Genomic DNA, 20613 nt, shown 5'->3' on the forward strand with positions numbered 1-20613 from the left:
TGCGAGGTCTGAACAATTACACTCAAGTCCCAAAAATTCAGGATGGCGACGTTGCAACACGTGCTCGGCCAACTGGAAAAAGGAGACTTCTTGACGTCGCTGGACCTGTAGGATGCCTACTTCCCCATTCACAGGAAACGCCAAAGGTTTCTATGCTTTTTGGTGCAGGGACAGCACTACCAGTTCAAGGCCCTACATTTTGGCTTGAAGTCGGGCCCCCAGAATGTTCACGAAGCGCCTGGCACAAGTGGAAGCCCATCTGCATCTATAGGGTATTCACGTATACCCGTACCACGACGACTGGCTCATCCGGGCCAGCTCGTGAGAGTTGACTGTCGGACACACAGATGTGGCCTTCCTTCTGCTGGCGGATCTGGGATTCTCCATCAACTATCGAAAGTCCTGCTTGACAGAATGCGCTGTTCCTAGGAGCCAGGCTCAATACGGTACCCTGCCTGGCATCACCCTTGGAGGAGAGGATAGCAGCCATACAAGGGAAGGTGAAGCGGCCGTTGTCGAAGACCACCACCGTGCGAACCATGATATCTACCTTATCCGGCTCTGCAGGTTACAAATGCAACCACTACAGGAGTTCCTGGATGCTCGCTGGATACAGGTGTCCAGAAGCTTTGCGGACTAGATCCTGCTTCACGAGGAGTTCCGTCGGGCGATAAGGTGGTTGGGCGTCCGCTCCAACATCGCCCGGGAACAGGGGTTCAAACACCCCCTGCACCCCATAGCAGGAGATGGTCACCACGGATGCTTCCCTGGAAGGCTGGGGAGCCCACACCGGGCGTCTGCATGCCAGGGGCCTGTGGCTGCTGAAGGAGAAGTATCTCCATATTAACATCCTGGAGCTACGGGCAGTGTTCTGGGCCCTCAAGTTGTTCCTTCTGTCTCTGAAGGGCAAGGTGGTGAGGATCTTCAGGTACCACCACAATGTTCTACATCTGGAAACGGGGGCACTCGATCCCCAGCACTCCAAGGAAGCGCAGGACTTGTGGCACTGGGCCGTCTAACAACAAGATGTTCCTCTTTCCCCTTCACATAGAGGCAGTCAAGAACACCATTGCAGACTCCCTCAGCAGGGAATTGCACTTCTGCCACGAGTGGGAACTTCGGCAGGACCAGGTGCACTGCATCTTAGTCAAGTCGGGCAGGCCCCAGATCGATCTGTTTGCGACGGCAGTAAACTCCAAATGCCAGAGGTTTGCCAGCAGATTCCACCAACCGAGGAGCCTGGGGGACGCGTTCTCCTTCCTGTGGGAAGGCCTGTTTCTGTACGCGTTTTCTACATTGCCTCTCCTGCTACAAGTCATCAACACACTGAGACAGTGCCAAAGGAGGATGATACTCCTCAACCCAGCGTGGCCGAGGCAGATTTGGTACCCATACCTTACCACCGTCTCCTGCGGTGAAGCTTCCAGTGGTTCCAGATCTTCTGACCAGAGAAGTAGGTGCAATCCTTCATCATGACCCAGCGTTGCTGAACCTCAGGGCTTGGCGCTTGCAGCCCTAGAGTTTGGAAGATATGAGTTGCTTGTGGACTTTAGGGAGGTCCTTGCCAAGTCCATAGCGTTGCCGACTTTGAAGTGCTGCGGTCACAAGTGTAAGCGTTTCACTACGTGGTGCCGGTCTCAGAAGATTACCCCTCTGGCACATGCCTCTATCAAGGTACATCTGGCGGCTATCTCCGGCTGCACAAGGTCTCAAGGAAGATATTCACTTTGGTCTCATCGACTTGTGAAGGAGCTCCTCAAGGGACTGTTACGATCTTTCCCGCCGGCGAAGGCGGCTGACCTGGCGTGGGAACTCAATGTGGTGCTGACGAGGCTCATGGGGGCCCCCTTCGAGCCTGTGCATCAGGCCCCTCTCAAGTTCCTCTCGTGGAAAACTGCTTTCCTTGTGGCCATCACCTCTGCGAGGAGGGTAGGTGAGATCCAGGCTCTGTCCTGCAAACAGCCATACCTGACTTTCCACGAATCGAGGGTGGTGCTGTGGACGCACCCCTCTTTTATGCCGAAGGTTCAGTCGGAATTGTATCTGAACGAGCCTTTGGTATTACCTGTTTTTTTCTCGGACGCCTTCGTCACTGGCTGAAAGGGCTGTGCACTGGCTGGATGTTGCTCATGCCCTGCATTTCTACATGACCCGCACAAAGAGTTTTCAGAAGACTGAACTTTGGTCCTGTGAACCATGGGAAGGCCTGTCCAAGGCTTCCATCTCAAGTTGGCTCTCCGGCTGCTTCACTCACTGCCATCGGTTGGCGATCCGAACCCTGCACGGCTGTCCGAGAGCCCATTCCACAGAAGCGATCGCTGCGACAACAGCGTTCCTGTCTGGTGTGCCTCTGCTGGACATCTGCAGGGCAGCTTCGTCGAGGTCCACGTATACTTTCACTAAATTCTACTGCGTCGACAGGGATTCCAGGGAGGAGTCCAGAGTCGGCCAAGCAGTGCTACCAACCTGTTCGCTTGAGGTGAGTCTGTTCCAGAGGTAAGATTTGATTGCTTCTGTTGAGCCCGCCACCTCCTGTGGTTGTGTAATGTTCTACTTTTATGTATTTGTTATTCATGAGCATGTGAATCCATGCCAAACCCTTGCTGGAGAACAGTTGTTAAAGGTAAGTTTCCTTTCTTGAGTAACAGTAAACAATATGACATACTATTCAATCATCCTTTTAGTGATTCTCCAAGAAGTTGTATTCAGAAAAGATACATTCCTAGCGGAAAAAAAAAGTTCTTAAGTTAGGCCTGCATGCATATCATTAGCTTAATATTGAGTTGATCTCTCTTGTGTTATCCCTTGGCTGATCCTACATTTTCCTGAAAGTTTGGCTATTTCTTGCTCAATACCTGGAGCTTAGTTGCAAGTTGCTGAAATTGACTGGGTGTGGATGGTTATTGATGAACGTGCAAAACTGTTGAATTGAACAGGACTAGTACTGGACATATTCGTGTAATGATGTAAGAGTGCTGCTAAATAATGTGCAATCAACCTTATACTATGGAGCTCTTCGTCACCGTTGAGTGAGTCATAAGGTTCACACCTCACAAGGCTCTAGGATCTGAATGTAAAGTTAAGTAACTTATTGACGTGGCTAGATTTGTATTCTTGCCTATTCGTAACCCGTTATCTTGCCTTTTGGGTTTGTCAAAGGTGTGTTAATCACCACTTCAGTTGCAGCAATTTCATGTATCAAGTGGAAGAGTGTACTAGCTACTCTTTCCTTCAAATTCACCGCTGCTGTGGCGAGACAGGATTACCTTACGTTTCCAGAAGCATGGCTTAATGTTTTGACCCTGTGTTTCAAGAAGATGTACAGTAGTTTGACAATGGGGGATGTGTTCTCCTCCAGTAAATGCAATTTCGAGTGGATTGTGTCCTCCAACGTATTCCTCATCGAACACAAGAAATAACAATCCTCCCTATGCTACCATTCCCCTAAACAAACAAATGCTGCAAACCTAGGTCTTTAGAGTATTGAGAGGGAGTATTACTGGAAAGATGGGTTTAGGAATCTTAACACATCTAGGCCATTTATTTAAAGGTTTGCAGCTGTTGATTTTAGAAGTTTGTCTAAAGAAAATCCACTTTGTACTCTACAGATAAAGAATGTGGATGTTACACCCAGCATATTAAATGACTTTCAAGATCCAAGTTACACCACTTTCGATATGGTAACGCGTCAAGAGCAAGATTCGCCTGAAGCAAGAGAATGCATTTTTTACCCTATGGATACCAATGAGTCCTCACTAGGACTTGAAAGGTGAGTTTCAAGTAGGTATGTTACTTTGATGGTATTGGGAATGAGTGGATGCCTGTTATTTTTCCTGGGTAACGTATTGTTGGGTGGTGATAGAAGTACCTGGGTTTCAGTACAATGCTGAGCGATATTACTGTTGAGTAAATGGTTGGTCATGGCAGAGACTAAAAAGATCTTTAAGTGGCGTTTTGAGTCCAACAATATATTAGATTGTGAATAGCATCCCTACAGGCCAGTCTTGCCAAGAGTGAGCCACAGGCACTGAGGGGCATGCTAGATCCCCCTCACTGGCCAGAGGTGTGCCATTGACATTTGGATTGTATTAACTTTGTGTGAAGGTTTGTCTTTTTGCATATGCTGGTAGGCTTGATGGTTTGTCTGCATCTTATTTGCATGGGCCTGATCCAACTGGTTGTCTATCGGTTTGGGTGAGTCTTGAGACTCTTTCCAATAAGATGAAGCTTCTGTGTGCAGGGACTGAGAGCCCTGGTGTATGTTTAGCTGCATTGTAATTGTAATTGGTTATTTATAATGTGCTTAATACCCAGAGGTTTCTAAGCGCGGAACCACGGATCGAACCAGTGTTGCTCTGCATTGTCTTGCTTCCAAAGCGAGCGCAGTGCCCCTGAGCTATCCTCCAGAGCCTGAGGCTTGCTCCTTGCCTGCATGCATTCCTTGGGTCTTACCTTAAGTGCTAGTGCTAGAATATGTGGCAGTAATATGTCTAGATTCTTTTAGGAACTGAATTCCATGGTTTGGTGATGGAGACAATGAATTAAGTGAATCTCTTGAATTTCTTTCCGTAAATTTGGCATCATCAGAGACACAGTACAGCTGGATATTAGCATTCTCTTAAATAAGTAATCATTTTAGTTTGGATGACTTCCAGCCCAATGGCATGTTCATTCTAGAGCATGATGCACATTTTCTAGAATTGAATCGCTTTTCTGACTTGCATCCTGTAAAGAACTTGCAATGCTGGCATGAAATATTCCCTCTTGTCTAGTTGCAATAGATGTCTGGTAACTCGCTCACGGGATATTCTGGAGGCCTGCTTAGGCGCGGAGTCCGGGGCTGAGTCCAGTCAGCCTCCAGTCCTTGCTGTTTTTTGGGAGTAAGCAGTCACTGTGAGGAGCTGCACTACGTGCTCAGTCCTCTTTCTCTCTTCATTGGTATCCAGTTTAAAACTCCCTCCGGACTGCGGCGCGGAGTCCGGAGCTGAGTCCAGTCAGCCTCCAGTCCTTGCTGTTTTTTGGGAGTAAGCAGTCACTGTGAGGAGCTGCACTACGTGCTCAGTCCTCTTTCTCTCTTCATTGGTATCCAGTTTAATACTCCCTCCGGAGCGCGGCGCGGAGTCTACATCGTCGACGAGGACACTTCCAACGTAAGGCATAAAATTGTCGGATTACCGGTAAGAGGAAAGTATGGTTACTGATGTACGACCGCAAACGCGGCAAACAACTTTGAACGCTCGAAATCGGTCCGAGCTTTCGTTCGCAGCCGATGCTCCCATTTCAACAGCTGGCGCGAATATTATTGCTCCATCTTCCCGACCCCCTCATCCCACACTCGCTCGATTGCCCCCCTGTCCTGCCTGTCCTGCTTGTCTGCTGTGGCAGACACACCTTGCCTTTCCTCCCCTTCCTCCCTACCTCCCCTGCCTAATCCAGTACAACTTACCACTGCAAGTCCGCCTCGCTGTTTTTCGCGAGTTTCTGTGATGAGCATAAATGAGGCCGACTCGAACGTTGACTTGAATGCTGCCCCAGCTGATGTGAATCTTGGTGAAATGGTGTTGGTCGACGTTCCGGCTGAAGCATTGACATTGCAGTCCTTGAATGTTAAATCCTATGTACTCCTGTCTGAAACAGTCGGACATGTCACTGCTGACATAATGACCAATCAACCGGAAAATCTCCTAGGATTGGATGTGAACAAAACCTTAAATCAGCTGCCGTCCCAGGCATATATAGATGAAATCGATCGAGCAACACAGACCATGCTGCCCGACTCCTCACCTGAAGGTTCCCAATCAAATATGCTGGGTGGTGTGGGCAGTGAGACTGTGGGTGAGGTGTCCTTAAATACAGCCCCACTCGATCTTGACCGAAATATAGCGGTATCTGCGATAAAAGATCATCATCTACCTGTGCCACCTGCGCCATTGGCGATGGTCGAAATCGATACTGCCTCCTTTCTATCTCCGTTTGATGTTACAGATACTGAACTTCTGGCTCTAAAACTACCAAATGGTTCAGGGAACCAAACAAACTTTTCCTTCGTCCCGCCTTTAAACAACGATTCTACACACGGCCCTACAGACAGCAGAGTTGTTGCTGAGACTACGATGGCTCGAATTGAGGCAGACGTATGTGGAAGAGATGTTTCATGCCAGCCTGACTCCCTTCCACCAGCGCCCTCGTTGCCTTTTCTTCTGACGGGCCCTTCTACGAAAAACCACAAAAAAAGTCTTGGGATAGACTCAGCAGGACGCGAAGTGCGGCTAACGGAGAGGCTGACTGCGGACTATCAAGCAGTTAAAAACAAATTAATACACAGCTTCTCTACGGCCCCACAAAATGTATTGCTTCCAACAAAAATGCTGTTGGCAAATAGCGAAAAAAGGAGTGAAGTTCGCGCAAGATCCTAATGGCACGCTTAAATGTTGGACAAGTACACCCCATCGAAAAGAGTCTCAGAATATCCAAAATACTAATGCTACTTTTAAAAGAAAATCACAATCAAGCTCCTCAAAGGAACCGACTGAGAACCTACGATTTCACTGCAGTACTAAAGTATTCCAGCAAGCTCAGCAAGTGACAGGAAATGAATGTTGCTCTAGTGGACATGATGAACAGTCAAATCTTGAATCTGAATCTGTTCATCACGGCAACATCATTGGCTTTGATTCCTTTTATCAAACTCATGGAACAAGTAAATGAGACTGTGAAAGATCAAAATGCCTTGCTACACAATCTGACAAATAAAACCTTGTCTTTGGAACAAAACAACGTCATTTAATGTCTAGAGTTGAACGAGAAGCAGAAATCTCATTTCAATGACAAAACCGCCTTGGTGACATTGCTATGAAGGACCACACAAACAAAAACGATCAAATGGAGGCGATTTTAGAAATCATGAAGTGGTGTCGCCACTCATTTTCCTGAAATAAGACAGACATGGAACATCCTCCTAATGAGACCCCTATATCGCACAGAGAAACTAAATGCGAAAACTAGGGCAAAGATAGACCAATGCAGTTCGCCTGACATATCTAAGCACACAACTGTCCCAGGAAAGAACTTAGGGATACCTGTACTGGATAAAGCGAACAGTGAAATCATTGTGATTGCTGACCCACATTTGACTTCTACAGCTGAAAAAGAGTCTTGTAAATAAACCACACAAAGGGTCTAGATCAGACCAATGTAAAATCAACCCACTTGAAGCATTAGCGGTGGAAGTTCAACTCCCAAACCACACAGCGGCACCAAGTTCCAAAGGTCCCGTTACTTCTTTTGACATTTTTACTGGAACAGCAAAACTGTTTGTTCCTTCGATTACATCTAAACAAGGTGAAAAATCTATAAAAGCTCCAGCCAAAAAACATTCAACAAATAAGCAGCAAAATAAAATGAACAATGTCAGAAATAAAACAAAACAGTTTGTGAGAAATCTTTCTACTCCTAACAAGTTGGGTCTGTTCTCCCGCAATACACCAAACGATAAACAGGATGATAATGAGAGTGTGCCTGTTTGCAAGTCCATGCTGAGAGAAATAACTAAAATAAACGTGGTAGATCTTCCTAATCCAAATAAAAGACGAAGATTGGATTCTAACACTAGCTCAAAGAAATCTGATGTAAGTGTTACTGATTTATGTCATCTGTCCACATATTCAGCTGAATCTGACGAATTGCAACAGTCAACACAAGAAGAAGAACTTCACCGCTCGGCCATGAATCCTCCTCAAGGCCGGAGAAAAATCCACCAAACGGAAATACCTGACGAAGGAGAAAGAAAACTCGCTTAAATGCAAATCAAAATTGCCCAAACGAGAATTCACAAATCTACAGTAGAAAAGACGACAATGCTGAGGCTCAACAAAAAAAACTGACCTCCGTAAAATTAAATCCTAAAATGACGGCAGCCCAATGGGAAAAGCAAAAACAATTGAATCCTAAAGCAACTGTGTCTGCGAAATCTAGTCTGGAACAAAAACTATGGAGACTTGGGCTTGAGAATATTTTCCCAGACGCAAATGAAGTTAATTTGAATCGCAGAAATGTAATGCAATTGCTACACATCTTTCCGTCACTGAGAACGATAACGTCAAACGACATAGCCATTGTGGAATACATCAACGAGGAATCTCTAGATATGGTCTATCTACATATCACTTCCCAAGCAGTAGAAAATACCTTGTTTGCTGCAAAAGACGAGCTGTTGTCTTACGGATTCGATCTGACATTGGAAACAAAACATCGAAGAGACGGCTTCAGAAAAGCAGTGTCAGCTGCTGGCGAGCAAACCCATGAACAACGTCGTGAGGCGTTAAGGAAACAATTTAACATCCAATAAAGAACAGCCGGTAACCAAAATATCTCCTCCCAACCTCCAACACAGACTCGCTCGAATAGAACTTAGCTATTGCAAACTAAGGAGGATGGAATTGGCCTTATATCATGGAACACTAGAGGTTTCCGGCATTTGTTCCAGAACTGCGACATCTCGATGAAAACCAACTTTGCAGTTTGTCTCCAGGAAACATGGCTGCGGGAAGCGCCGTCTAGAGAAGGATATTCAATCATATTAAACCCGGCTGGGAAAAATCAATTCGGTTGTCTGTTCTCTGGTCTTCTGACTATGATAAATAACGCATCAGGCTGGGAGATTTTAAAATCATTTTCTCCAAACTTGTTTGTGCAAGGATTAATCCTTCAAAACAGTCAGATCAAATGTACCATTGCATCATCTACTAATTCTCAACACCTATTCGAACTCTGCCATGATATCCTCATCTCATTTCATTAAATCAATTACAAAATTGATCGATGATAACATGGAATTATGGTCTGACCTACAAGTCATATTATGCAGAGACCTGAATTTCTCGTGGTTTGATGAGAATTTGATAATGAAAAAATTCAAGCATCAAATTTACTCGACATGCAGAGGCTATCAATTTCATTCAGCCATGATTGCTAGGAACTGCCATATGCTCAACGGTCAAACCAAAGGCGATCTTCCTCCGAATATTACTTGGCAGCGTGATGGTTCAAAAAAAATCATTGACTACATTTGGGCATCAAATACAATGCTAAACGAGATTCTACTGCTGAAGGTCTTGAAATCATCAAGCAGTGACAATAATCCACTTGAACTAACTCTAAAGGCATGTTTCCCCAGAAATGCAGAGATCTTCAACCAACCAATTGAAGTGAACCAAAGAGGCAACAGACTCAAAATAAATAGCAAGCAATTGCGGAAATTAAACGAAATGATAACCTGAGAGGAGACTGCTTTATGCGACAAACTAAACTATCCTGCGTTGATAGTAGACTTTCAAATCAAGTTCAAACATCCGAATTGCTGCTCTTACCAAAGCTAATATGAATTTAGTACAGTGGTGTCTCTTAAATAAAAAACAACTACACCGTGATCTCAGGAAATTAAATACAGAGCCAGATCCGAATAAATTGTTGCAAAGGAAACATCTAAAGACACAGTATCGAAACTGGTTGAAATGCTTCAAAATGATGAGAGATCAAGAAAGAGGTGAACGAATTCTGAAGCTCATTATTTGCCACCAAACAAAGGACTTATGGAACATTATAAATAATAAAACAATATTCCAGCAGGCGAAGACCCATCATGGTATCTCCAAGGCCACTTGGGAACAGCACTGTTCCAAAGTTTATGGGAGCAATGAACATCTGCTGAGCGACGAAAGACTTGATGAAGTCCAGTCTTGGAATGTAATCGAATCAAAAGAAGATATATCAATAGCAATTCGACACCTAAAAAACTTGTGAGCCGCTGGACCCGATGGCCTTTCCAATGTCACGCTGAAAGCAAACAACGAGCTGTGGACAACCTTCATTTTCCATTTACTCCTAACAATTGCAGCAAGAAAAATGATACCTAAATCTTAGTTCCCATTTTCAAGAAAGGATGCCGCGACGATCCGGCCAACTACCGACCAATTGCTCTTTTAGATATCCTGGGGAAGATATTTGCGTCCTTTTTACAACAGAAGCTGTCAAAGTGGGCTATGTGTTCTGGTCACTTCGACTTACGTCAGACAGGTTTCACCAAAGGCGTAGGAACAGAAGTGAACTTAACTATACTAAACCTGCTGAAATTAAATGCTTTACAACAAGGCAAGAATCTCTTTATTGCTTTTATTGATATGAAACAGGCTTTTGACTCCTTAGATCGAACAAAATTGTGGAAAAAACTGGCAAACTGGTCGTGTCCATATGAATTACTGCAGCCGATAATGGCTCTCCACAAAGATACCTCAGTTAGAGAGCGAATCAACGAAGCAGGTGAGCTGACTGATAAAATAAGAACGAATAAAGGAGTCAAACAGGGATGCCCCTTAGCTGCCCTGCTATTCAAACTTTTCATATCTGATATATCTGAAGCATTTACACAGACACGCTGTTTCCCCCCGAGGATAGACAACAACAGCATTAGCTGGATAATATATGCAGACGATATTGTCCTATTAGATGCAACAACGATTGGACTTCAGAGACTGTTATATGCATTGGAAAGATATCTATCGGACAATTCGCTGCCAATCAATGTAGAAAAAACAAAGGTCATGTTGATCGGAACTACATCCAAAAGATTAACAAAGAACTTTAGTTGGAACCTTGATGTACTTCAGATCCAACCTGTATCATCTTTTAGATACCTAGGCATTGTCCATAACATCTCAATAAGAGAGCATGGGTGGATCTGCGACCTGAAACAACGTATGTTGACATTTGCATTACAAGGATCGAAGCTAGATGCCGAATATGGGAAATTTACCCTCAAACCTGTACTAACCTTCTATACACAAAAGGTTATTCCCTCAATCACGTTTGGAGCTGAGGCTGGATGGAACCTAGACTATCAGATATGGCCAACCCTTGAAGGTCTCTTCTGGAGACGCATTCTCAAACTACCAGAAGGTGTCTCAATGATTTCTATCAGACATGAACTCGGACTTGAATCAATGCATAACATAGTTGTCTGGAAAACTCCATCCATGCTCCGAAAGATGTCACTAAAGGACCAGGCTCCGGCTTACACAATTTTTACAAATATGATCCATCAACAACACTGTAGCATTACACAAAATTGGACTAATGGTCTAAAACGGATTTTGGATACTGCTGATGTAACGTGGGAAACCTTGATAGACACTCCCCAAATTGCGAAACAAAAACTAAGGAAATGGAATTGGATAGAGCACTTAGAACGAAGAAATCTCCTATCTAAGTCGATCGACCTAGGCTCTCTAACAAATTGTCTGGACCACCTACCAAGATACCTACAAAAATTCCCTTCAAGGAAACACTGCAATCAATTTTTGAGACTACGGCTGAATGCACACACAACAAAGGAAAGTCTATGGAGACGAAATGCACCCAAAATTGTGAATAATCTTTGTAGGTTTTGTGAAATCACAGTCGAATCTGTAAAACACCTAGTCATTGAATGTCCAAAAATTAAAGAACATCGAACCCGCTATTTGGGTGCTTTTGCTCCAATTGACGAGGACATGGACAAATGGTAGTACCACATACTATCTGGATCAAATGTGCCACTGATATGTGCAGTTTGCGATTTAGTGGAACATATTTTGAATGAGGACCAGTGTCAATCAGAAAGATTCCCTCTCCTTTCTTCATTGAATGATTATCATTTAAAGACTGTAATTTCCTTGTGTTGTCTTTGTTCTCTTGTTTCTCTTGCCCTCCTGTGGATTTATGTTTATGTATGTGAAAGCAAGATTGTTTATTGTTTATTGTAATTGAAGTTTATTTGTAAACTAATTGTTACAATTAAAATAAAAAAATAAATAAAGATATTCTGGAGGCCTGCGTAGACAGTATTTGTTATATTCCAGTCTTGGATGACTTCCAGCATTCTGTGTTGAAAGTTTATGAAAGTCATGATGAATCTCCAGTGGAAGACACATTCCTCTCCAGTGGTTTGATTTGTGTCTGTAGCATTAGGGGACTGGCCCATCAGTAGGTTCATATAGCTTATGCCCAAGGGATTGTTGCAGTGCTTCTTGCTTCAGTGGAAAAGATCAGGCATTCATTTTTGTTTGGCTTAAGGTTGTCTATTCTTGCTCATCCAACAGCTCACTGTACAGATCACTGTAGTGTGGGAAGATGTGATCCCATTTGACCACTAATGTTGACAAAGCCAATACATTTGACTTCCTTTAAGTTTGAGATTTATCCATTTGTAGTGTATCGATAGATGTGTTCCTGGAGACTGGATGGTTTTTTATTTGGGTTGTACTGTACTTGGAGAAAGATATTTTTGCATATTGCTCTTTCATCACTAATATAACATGCTGATTAATGTTTTGGCCCCAATTTATCTCTGATGTACACCCTAGCGAGACACTATCATTGTGTTACTAGCTGTTTGGTGGTATTAGTTGCCACTAGTTGTCTCCTTCTCATTCAACATTCTGCGCCTACATGCCTTGCTCACAACACACAGATCCACGTTTTCCAGCCACATAGGCTTTCAGGTGTGCATCATACCCCTAAGCGTTGTTGGAACAGAAATCGGAACACTTGCTCAGGGAATGTCTCAGTCATATGTTCAAACGGGTTTGTTCTGATCCACCCCTTTTATCTTTCCCAGTATACAGTTGCTGCTACTGAGTGCTTTTTGTTCTGCTGCATCAAAGTTCTGTCAGACAATATTTCACTGGGTTTTTTATATCTAAATCACAAAAGAGTATGTTGTACCAAGCTGATGGATAGGAAATGCTAAAGATGATTGTGCTTAAAAACACTGCTGAAATTTGGTCACTTCTTCATGTAGCGTCTAATGCAAAACAAGCTCCTGTACAGATCAATGGAGTATTGGAGAGGACATGGGTGTCATATTACACAGACCTGTATGCTGCTCCTCACGCTTGGCCTGGCAGTCGTGTGACTGGAGAGGCGAACAGTCAGTGTATGTATATTCAGGAGAGTGATATCCTGGAATACATACTCAAGTCAACCAATTTGAGGGCACCAGGCCCTGACGATCTCACTAATGTCATGATGAAGCAGCGTCCCCAATCCTGGGCTCGGATCTTGTTTTACATCTTTTCACAGGTCCTAAAAACGAATAGTATCCCTCCATCTTGGCAACCCTCAATGATTGTACCTATCTTCAAGAAGGGTGATTGGTCCTGTCCTGCCAACTACAGACCGATCGCCCTCTTGGATATTCCCGTTAAGATCTTTGCTCTGTTCATTTTGAGGGATTTTAACAAGTGGGTTTAAGTAGCCTCGAAACAAGACCCCCATCAAACTGGGTTTATCCCTGATATGGGGACTGCAATCAACCTATTTACACTTACAGCGATCATTCAACACCATCATCTTCAGAAACTAACTTTATATTTTGGCTTTATTGATTTCAAAGCCGCTTTTGATTCTTTTTCCCGGGCTTTGTTGATCGCTAAACTGATTAAAGAAGGATGCCCCACCTATCTGATTAAGTTAATCCAAGCCCTACACACTGACACCACCTTTCAAGTAAGACTTGACTTTAAAGGAACTCTATCCTCAGTCATTAAGACCTTTCATGGATTGAGACAGGGATGTATATTGGCGGCTTCACTGTTTAACTTTTTTATATCAGATATTGGTGGGGTGTTTGAAGCAGTGGTTGTAGATGCCCCAAAATTGGCAGGCAAGGCTGTACCCGCTCTGTTATACGCAGATGACCTAGTGTTGGTCTCGAAGACTCCGTAGGGGTTGCAAAACCTTCTCAATGCTCTTGTTATATACGTAGAAAAAAATCTGCTAACAATCGATCTAAATAAAAACAAGGTGATGATGTGTAACCCGCTTAGAGGAGCCAACAATGGCAGAAACAAACACACTTTGAAATGGCATGTCCAGGGCGAGGTCCTTGAAGTTGTCCCACAATACACATACTTAGGAGTAGTTATCTCTGGTGCGAATGACACTAACTATATATTGAGTCTGAATAATAAATTAAATGCAATGATATCTCAATCAATAATTCAGGCCAAATACGGGAAACTTTCCATCATGCCTGTAATGACTTACTTCGCCCAAAAGGTTACTCCAGTACTATTATATGGGTCTGAAACGAAACCGATCATCTCCAGTAACATATGGGCAAGGTTCGAAGGCAAGTATTGCAAACAACTCTTGTGCTTGCCTTCATGCATGCCCATTGCTTGGATCAGAACAGAACTAGGGTTGGTGTCATTGTACGCGAGATACCTATGGCAGGTAATTGCCCTTTGTAGGAAATGTATTCTTGTCCTAAATTCAAAAAACGGATAAATGTCTTAGCTAATTTCATCATTAAGTCACACGATTAATTTATATGTAAATGGCGTGAATTGGTTATAAATGCTCTTGCTGATATATCTCTGGATGATCTCCTTACAAACCCGAATAGGGTCAAAACTAAATTATTCCAGTATGATTGGCAGAACACAAGATTTTCTGAAAAATCCGTTTTTGCATAAGGTCAGCCTTTTGGAATCGTATTTACATAAATCGCCTTCTCCAGCGCATAGAGCAAAATGTATTCATTTACGATTTAATCTTTGGCAAACTAAAGACCTCATAGCACAACGTGAATTATAATATCTAAAGATAATTTCTGTCGGTTTTGTATGTTTGCGGACCAACCAGAGACCATACGCCACTTGGTAACAGAATGCGTGATGTTAAGACAGAAACGTGAACAGCACTTTATAAAGATATTTCAGATTTTTGTAAATCCGATAACAGAAACTATGTGGTGGATGATCTATGGTGCACAAATTACCACGCTAAGAATTGCTGCAATTTCTTTTTTAAATGATTTAAACTTATCTGAAGAATGAAGTCTAGATTATTTGACTTTGCCCTCTTGCAAATAAGAAGCTTGAAGATTTTATTTCACATTTCCTTTTCTCTTGTGCCTCTCTGATGCTCTTGTTAATTAATAGTCGTGTTCTGATTCTAATATTTTCTTTCTAAACTTTAAGCGGTGTTAATATGAAATTTATTTTGTATTTGACTTTTATTGAAGTATTTATTTTCTCTTGTCTTTTTTTTCTTAAAATATTGTAAAGCTAATTTAGTTCAGTTAAATAAATATTTTTTAAAAAATCTTTCCACACACTTGTGCACTCATATCCAACTTAATAGGATATATACTAAGAACACCTTTCCAGTGAATGTGTGTACATTTCAATATGTCATGATATTTCACTGAGCAGACCCTGAAGCAGAGTATCCTGTCCTTGAGCCCTTTGCGAAGGCCTCTGTTAGGCAGAACCCCTGTGCAGTGCCCTTAGGGACCACTACACACAATTAAAGGAATGGTTCGGTCAACATTTTTTATTGCCCCTACGGGTTGGCCATGTGTTTTTAAGCCTAAGTCGCTCGATTTTAGAAAAATTTCCAATGGACCTTACCCTCGTTTTCGTCCATTAGACGCACGTCAAAACAGGCACCAGGGATCTGCCATTTTGTGATAATCCTATCATTTCCCCCATCGCCCTGGCTGACCTGCTTTTGCGGCACTAAATCATATCCCCCGCCCCTGAGCCTGACATTATCAAAACATTCATATTCCCCGCCTCTCTCCGTGACGTTACTGTGCTGCGTAGGCAAACGCGCCCAGTCGTCTTCTACGCGACTTCACACACAACCCGGAAACCAACACAGATCAGCTCACAGCACAGCGCGCCACAATTCGGAATATGAAACTGTACTTTAAAATCAAACAGCAACACGGTAAATTTGGTAAAGTACATTTATTTGACATTAAATGTTTATAGAATATTCAGCAATTGACATATGAACTCCGAAGGTCATTTATTTTCTTTTATCTCTATCCGCAAATCCTTAAAATGTTATCGTGAGTCACGCGCTGTTCCTTTATGGTACACAGGGTGTTGGTTTTCGTTCAAAGAGGCACTTTTGTCGCACGTTGACCCGCAAGGCTGTTCCATCAAGAAGGCGCACTAGGCCAGCGTAAAGGTTGATATGTTGCTTCTAGCCGCTAGTACCGCGTAAGGGCATATGGGCCCTTGGCGATCGTCCCATAAGATCATGAGAATGGTGCAGTTGTTTACATTAAGCTGCAGCTGGCGGCTGAAGAAACCGTCTGCCGGTGTCTGAAACTGGTGGCAGGGGCAAAACAGGAGTATGTACCTATTTTGAAAACATAACATTTATAATTAGTCTCGCCAGCCGATCTTTATTAATATTATTCATTTTATTCATTACGGCCGAGCTGAAACTATTTGCTTTCAAGTATAGTGCAATGGAGTATGTTCGGCTCTAAAATCAATGCGAAAACTAACTAAATAAATCGAGGTTGGTACACAATGAGAAACGACTTTTTGTCTACATGCGTGTGGAATGTGGACCTGCATGCCCATGTGCCCGCTACAAGGACGATCCCACAAACCTTTTCAAAGCTCTTCATTCATTCATTTATTCATGCATCCATTCATTAATTCTTCATTCCGGTATAAAAGCGTGTAAAGAGTTACTTACATTATATTTGCAATTTCCATTGTGTCTCTGTGTAATGCAGTCCGTAAATCCCACTGTGCTCTTGACAACGATTTTTCGTATACTAAACTAACATGAAACTCGGTCTAGTTTAAGAATTTTCTGCCTTATCATCTCAAACGTTATTGCATCTCCCAAACCCCCCTTCAAATGAAGTTCTTTCTGCATGGTCCCTGTCTCTCAAGGTCAAAAAACAATAGAACCTTATACTGCCAGTGCGAGTTGTGGGCCTCTTCAGGGCGCGAGCTGAAAATCAAAGCCGCTGATCTTCACTAGAAATTAGCATACATTCTTTCTTTGCAACATCCCGTAGTAAAGCCATCTGTGAGAACTTGAAGTTTTGAATCCATCTATGTAGTGTGCCTCCATGTGCAAATGCGAACTGGCTTCTCTCTCATCTGCAACGGCTCGCTTGGTGCCTTCTAAGGCCCCAATTTTGTCCTCGTTGTCTGCAAGCTTTGAAGCCCCAAAGAACCATAACTATTGAGACTTTTAATTTTTTGGGGAAGGTCAGGTGAAAGTATAAAGTACCCGAGCAGTTGATTTGAAAGTGAGATTTATTGTTTGTTTTATTATTTGCAATACGCAAGCCTCCCCTCGGTTAACAGTGCCCAGCATTTATATGAGATTGCGAAAATTAGTTGCTTGTGGGATGTTTTTACCCATGCATCCGAGCCCTACAATAAAACTGTGCAGTACTGGCATGGAAAACATCATGATGGCCAGAACTCCCCAGAGAGTGCACAGGGAAAACATGAAGAATAGGCTGCCACCCATTTTTGCCTATGTTGTGAGCACAGGAGGGCACTTCCTAACCACCATTGGGCTACACACACAGTAGCCTGAAACCATTGGGAATGGCAATGCTGATTGCCAAAAGCAACCCAGAACTGTGGGGGATTCATTTTCTTAATCCCAAAAATGGTTGCATTACCAGTACTCACCACTATCAGAAAGCCGGCGTTTTAAAACCACCAGACTTTTGTGTAAAACTGAACAAATGAAACAAAACCAGACCAAGGAAAGACTTGCTAAGAGGTGGAAGAATGTAAAACTATATTCTGAAATGACTTGAAGGAAGTAATTATTTAATGTATAGGTACAAATTGTCAGTTTGATTTGAATGTAGAAAACTGGGAACAAAAAGTGACATTTAGCTGAAACCTGGCTTAATGAAACTGGATTCTGCCTGACAACTACCCCCGACAGGAGAAACCTGTTCAGCCACTCTTCCCAGGCCTAGCTGCATCCTGCTGCCCCTTGCCAAAAGGAGTTGTCACCTCTCTGATTAGATTAGGGGTGGAGCACCTGGGAACTGGAAAGAACAGAACAATGCAACTTTCTTGACTCAGGCAAATGTTATATTGGGGGCGTCGTAAAATAGCTTCCTCTTGGGAGAAACTGGGGGGCAGCTGTGCCTCTGTGAACAAGCTGGCTTGGGGGAAGTGGATAAACCAGTTATTCCACCCTGTGATGTGGGAAGCCACACCCCTTTTTGACCAGGGCATAATTTTAAAAAGATAGATAACTCATAGTGCGGACTTGTCAGAATTATATAAGTAATATCATTATTTTTGTGATTTTTCTGTGAACATTTTGAGAGACGTTAGGACCCTGTGGTGTATTCTGGGGGGTTGGTAGCGGAAAATAGGGTCTCACTCCAAATGTCTGCATGTTAAAAATCTGACACTTCATCAATTAATGTCCATACTCCTTGCGCACATGTGTGTAATTTTGGGTAAATGTCCAATATTGCAAAACCAGTTAAAAAGCGCAAAATGTTGTCATTTTTGAATGCAAGCCCCCAGGAAGATCAGAGGCGGTCAAGCATGGACCATAAGGAATATATAATGTGCACATGTAATTTCAACAAATTGTATATCTGGGAAAGATGTATTTGAATCAAATATAGATTTGTGGGCAAACTGACCAGGGGAGGGCCCTCTGGCCATAAAATCTACCTCACCAATCTGACTCACAACTCAGTTCCCCCAATCAAGGGAGAAAGGAAAGCTTGGCCAATGATGAATTGAGAGAGGGGCTGGCTTAGTGATGCTGCGCACACACCCACTTTCTAAACACATACAAGCAGACAGTGCAGGACAAGTGGAGATCCCTTTTTCACTTTCTGCGGGATGCTCTGCCGGGAGACTTCAGACTTCAATCCATCAATCTTCAGAGACCAAGACTTTACTTCAGAATTTGTAAAGAACAGGCCTAACCCACAAGCTGAGTTCTCTTCAGCAGGCCTCAAAATCATTTGCAGACTATTCACAGCCGGGCTGAGCTGTTGATTCTGGCCTGAAACCCTGCGCCAGAAAGATCCAGAGGCAGTGCTGTACCCAGAGAAAGCCGAGACACCCAGAAAGCAGACCAGAGATCCAGATAACCACAGGCCGCTGTATCCGGGGAGCTGACCCAGATGCTGTGAGCAGAACCGGTGCCTGACAGACCCAGCAGAGCGGAGCTGACCCAGGCGCTGCGTGCAGAGACCGTCCGTGGCGAGGGAACCGCAGCCAATCCTGATCCGATCCGTGGCGAGGTCCAGTCCTTTCAAAGCTAGGAGTGAGTACTTAGATCAGATTGTGACAGAAATAAGCTCTTAGTTAAAATAATTTAATCCAACTTTTTTTTTTTTTTAAACTTTTTTTTATTCATTTAGCGTGGCAGCAAAAAAGGGGCAGGCGAACATCGCCAGACAGGTACAATACAAGTACGATAAGTATACAGTGCAGGTAATCAGGAGTTACAACACAGATGAGCATAGCCATTGAGCACTTTTATAACATAAACAACAAAAAGTCCCGGGGCTATGGTGGAGGTGTGAACTCTGGTTGGCAGGGAGAGGCGGCCAGGGGAGATGTGGCTGGTGTCACATTCAGATCTGACATATAAGAGCGGAATCTGAGCCAGATATTCCTGGGCCTAGAGTGTGTGGGTTGTAGGCGAGACCAAGTTTCCTCCGAGTCCGAAGCCCACGTGACCGCTCTCAGTCATTGGGTGTGTGGGAGGCCAGGGGTGAAGCCAGCACAATAGGTAGGAGCGGACAGCAAGGAGCATGCAGAGGCCCGCTAGTTTTCTGGAGTTCCGAGGAAGGCCCGGGAGGTCGTGAAATAGGCATACCACCGGGGAAGGATTGATGGGGTAATCGAGCATGGCCGACACCGTCGAGCAGACCGTCTCCCAAAACTGTGAAAGGCGGGGGCAGGACCAAATCATATGGATGTAATCAGCCGCATCATGGCCACACCTAGGGCAGTTAGAGGGGTGATCGCTGGACATGTGGTGCAATCTGATCGGGGTGTAGTGGAACCTATGTAGGATTTTAAACTGTATCAATTTAAAGCGGGAGTTGAAGGACACCCGATGTATGCGATCGCACAAGTGCGCCCAACGCTCATCAGACATTTCAACGCCCAGGTCCACCTCCCATGCCCGCCTCAGCTTAGTGAATTCTGGAATAGATCTGGATTGCAGCATGGTGTATAGTCTAGATATTTTACCTCTAGTGGGTGAGGGTGAGGTGAGCTCCTCGATGATAGGGTCATCCGGTGGTAGAGCCGGGAACATCGGATAATTGCGCTTAAGGGTCCTGCGAAGAGATGAGTATTGGAGCCACACACTCCGGCCTCTTCTCAAGGGCAATGGGAGGTCGGGCCATTCGACAAATATTCCCTGATCGAACACATCTCGCAGCAGCTCATATCCCTCCTCAGCCCAGCGTTGGACCATGGCCGATGGCACCCGTGGGACCCCAGGTAGGAAGTTCCAAAGAGGGAGGTTACCATGGAAGGCGTGAGCAGTACCAGACAATTCCCATGTTTTGGACAGTGCCAAGGATGTGCAGGCAACCGAGCTCTGTAAGTCCAGCTCCAGAGGGGTGGGCTGTATCAACAGGGAGCGAATGTCCCGGTCACAGACCGCAAGTTTCTCGAGTTTGACATGTGGGGGAGGGTCCGTTACGTCGAACCAGTAGGATGTATATTGAATTTGGGATACCAGCCAGTATTTAAAGAAGTCGGGGGCACTAAAGCCTCCGTAAGCCATAGGGGT

The 20613-nt window shown here is 44.0% G+C and overlaps 1 protein-coding gene across 1 annotated transcript in view; it reads left to right on the forward strand.

The window, feature by feature from the left end:
• Positions 1–20613, forward strand: part of WDR62 (WD repeat domain 62) — a 2486568-nt gene that overhangs the window by 1807791 nt on the left and 658164 nt on the right. The window contains exon 23 of the mRNA XM_069644563.1: positions 3609–3769. Within this exon, the coding sequence (XP_069500664.1) occupies positions 3609–3769 (161 nt within the window). The remainder of the gene's footprint in view (positions 1–3608; positions 3770–20613) is intronic.

The sequence above is a fragment of the Ambystoma mexicanum genome, chromosome 2p (assembly GCF_040938575.1).
Source record: "Ambystoma mexicanum isolate Mex_15411 chromosome 2p, UKY_AmexF1_1, whole genome shotgun sequence".
Classification (NCBI taxonomy): Eukaryota; Metazoa; Chordata; class Amphibia; order Caudata; family Ambystomatidae; genus Ambystoma; species Ambystoma mexicanum.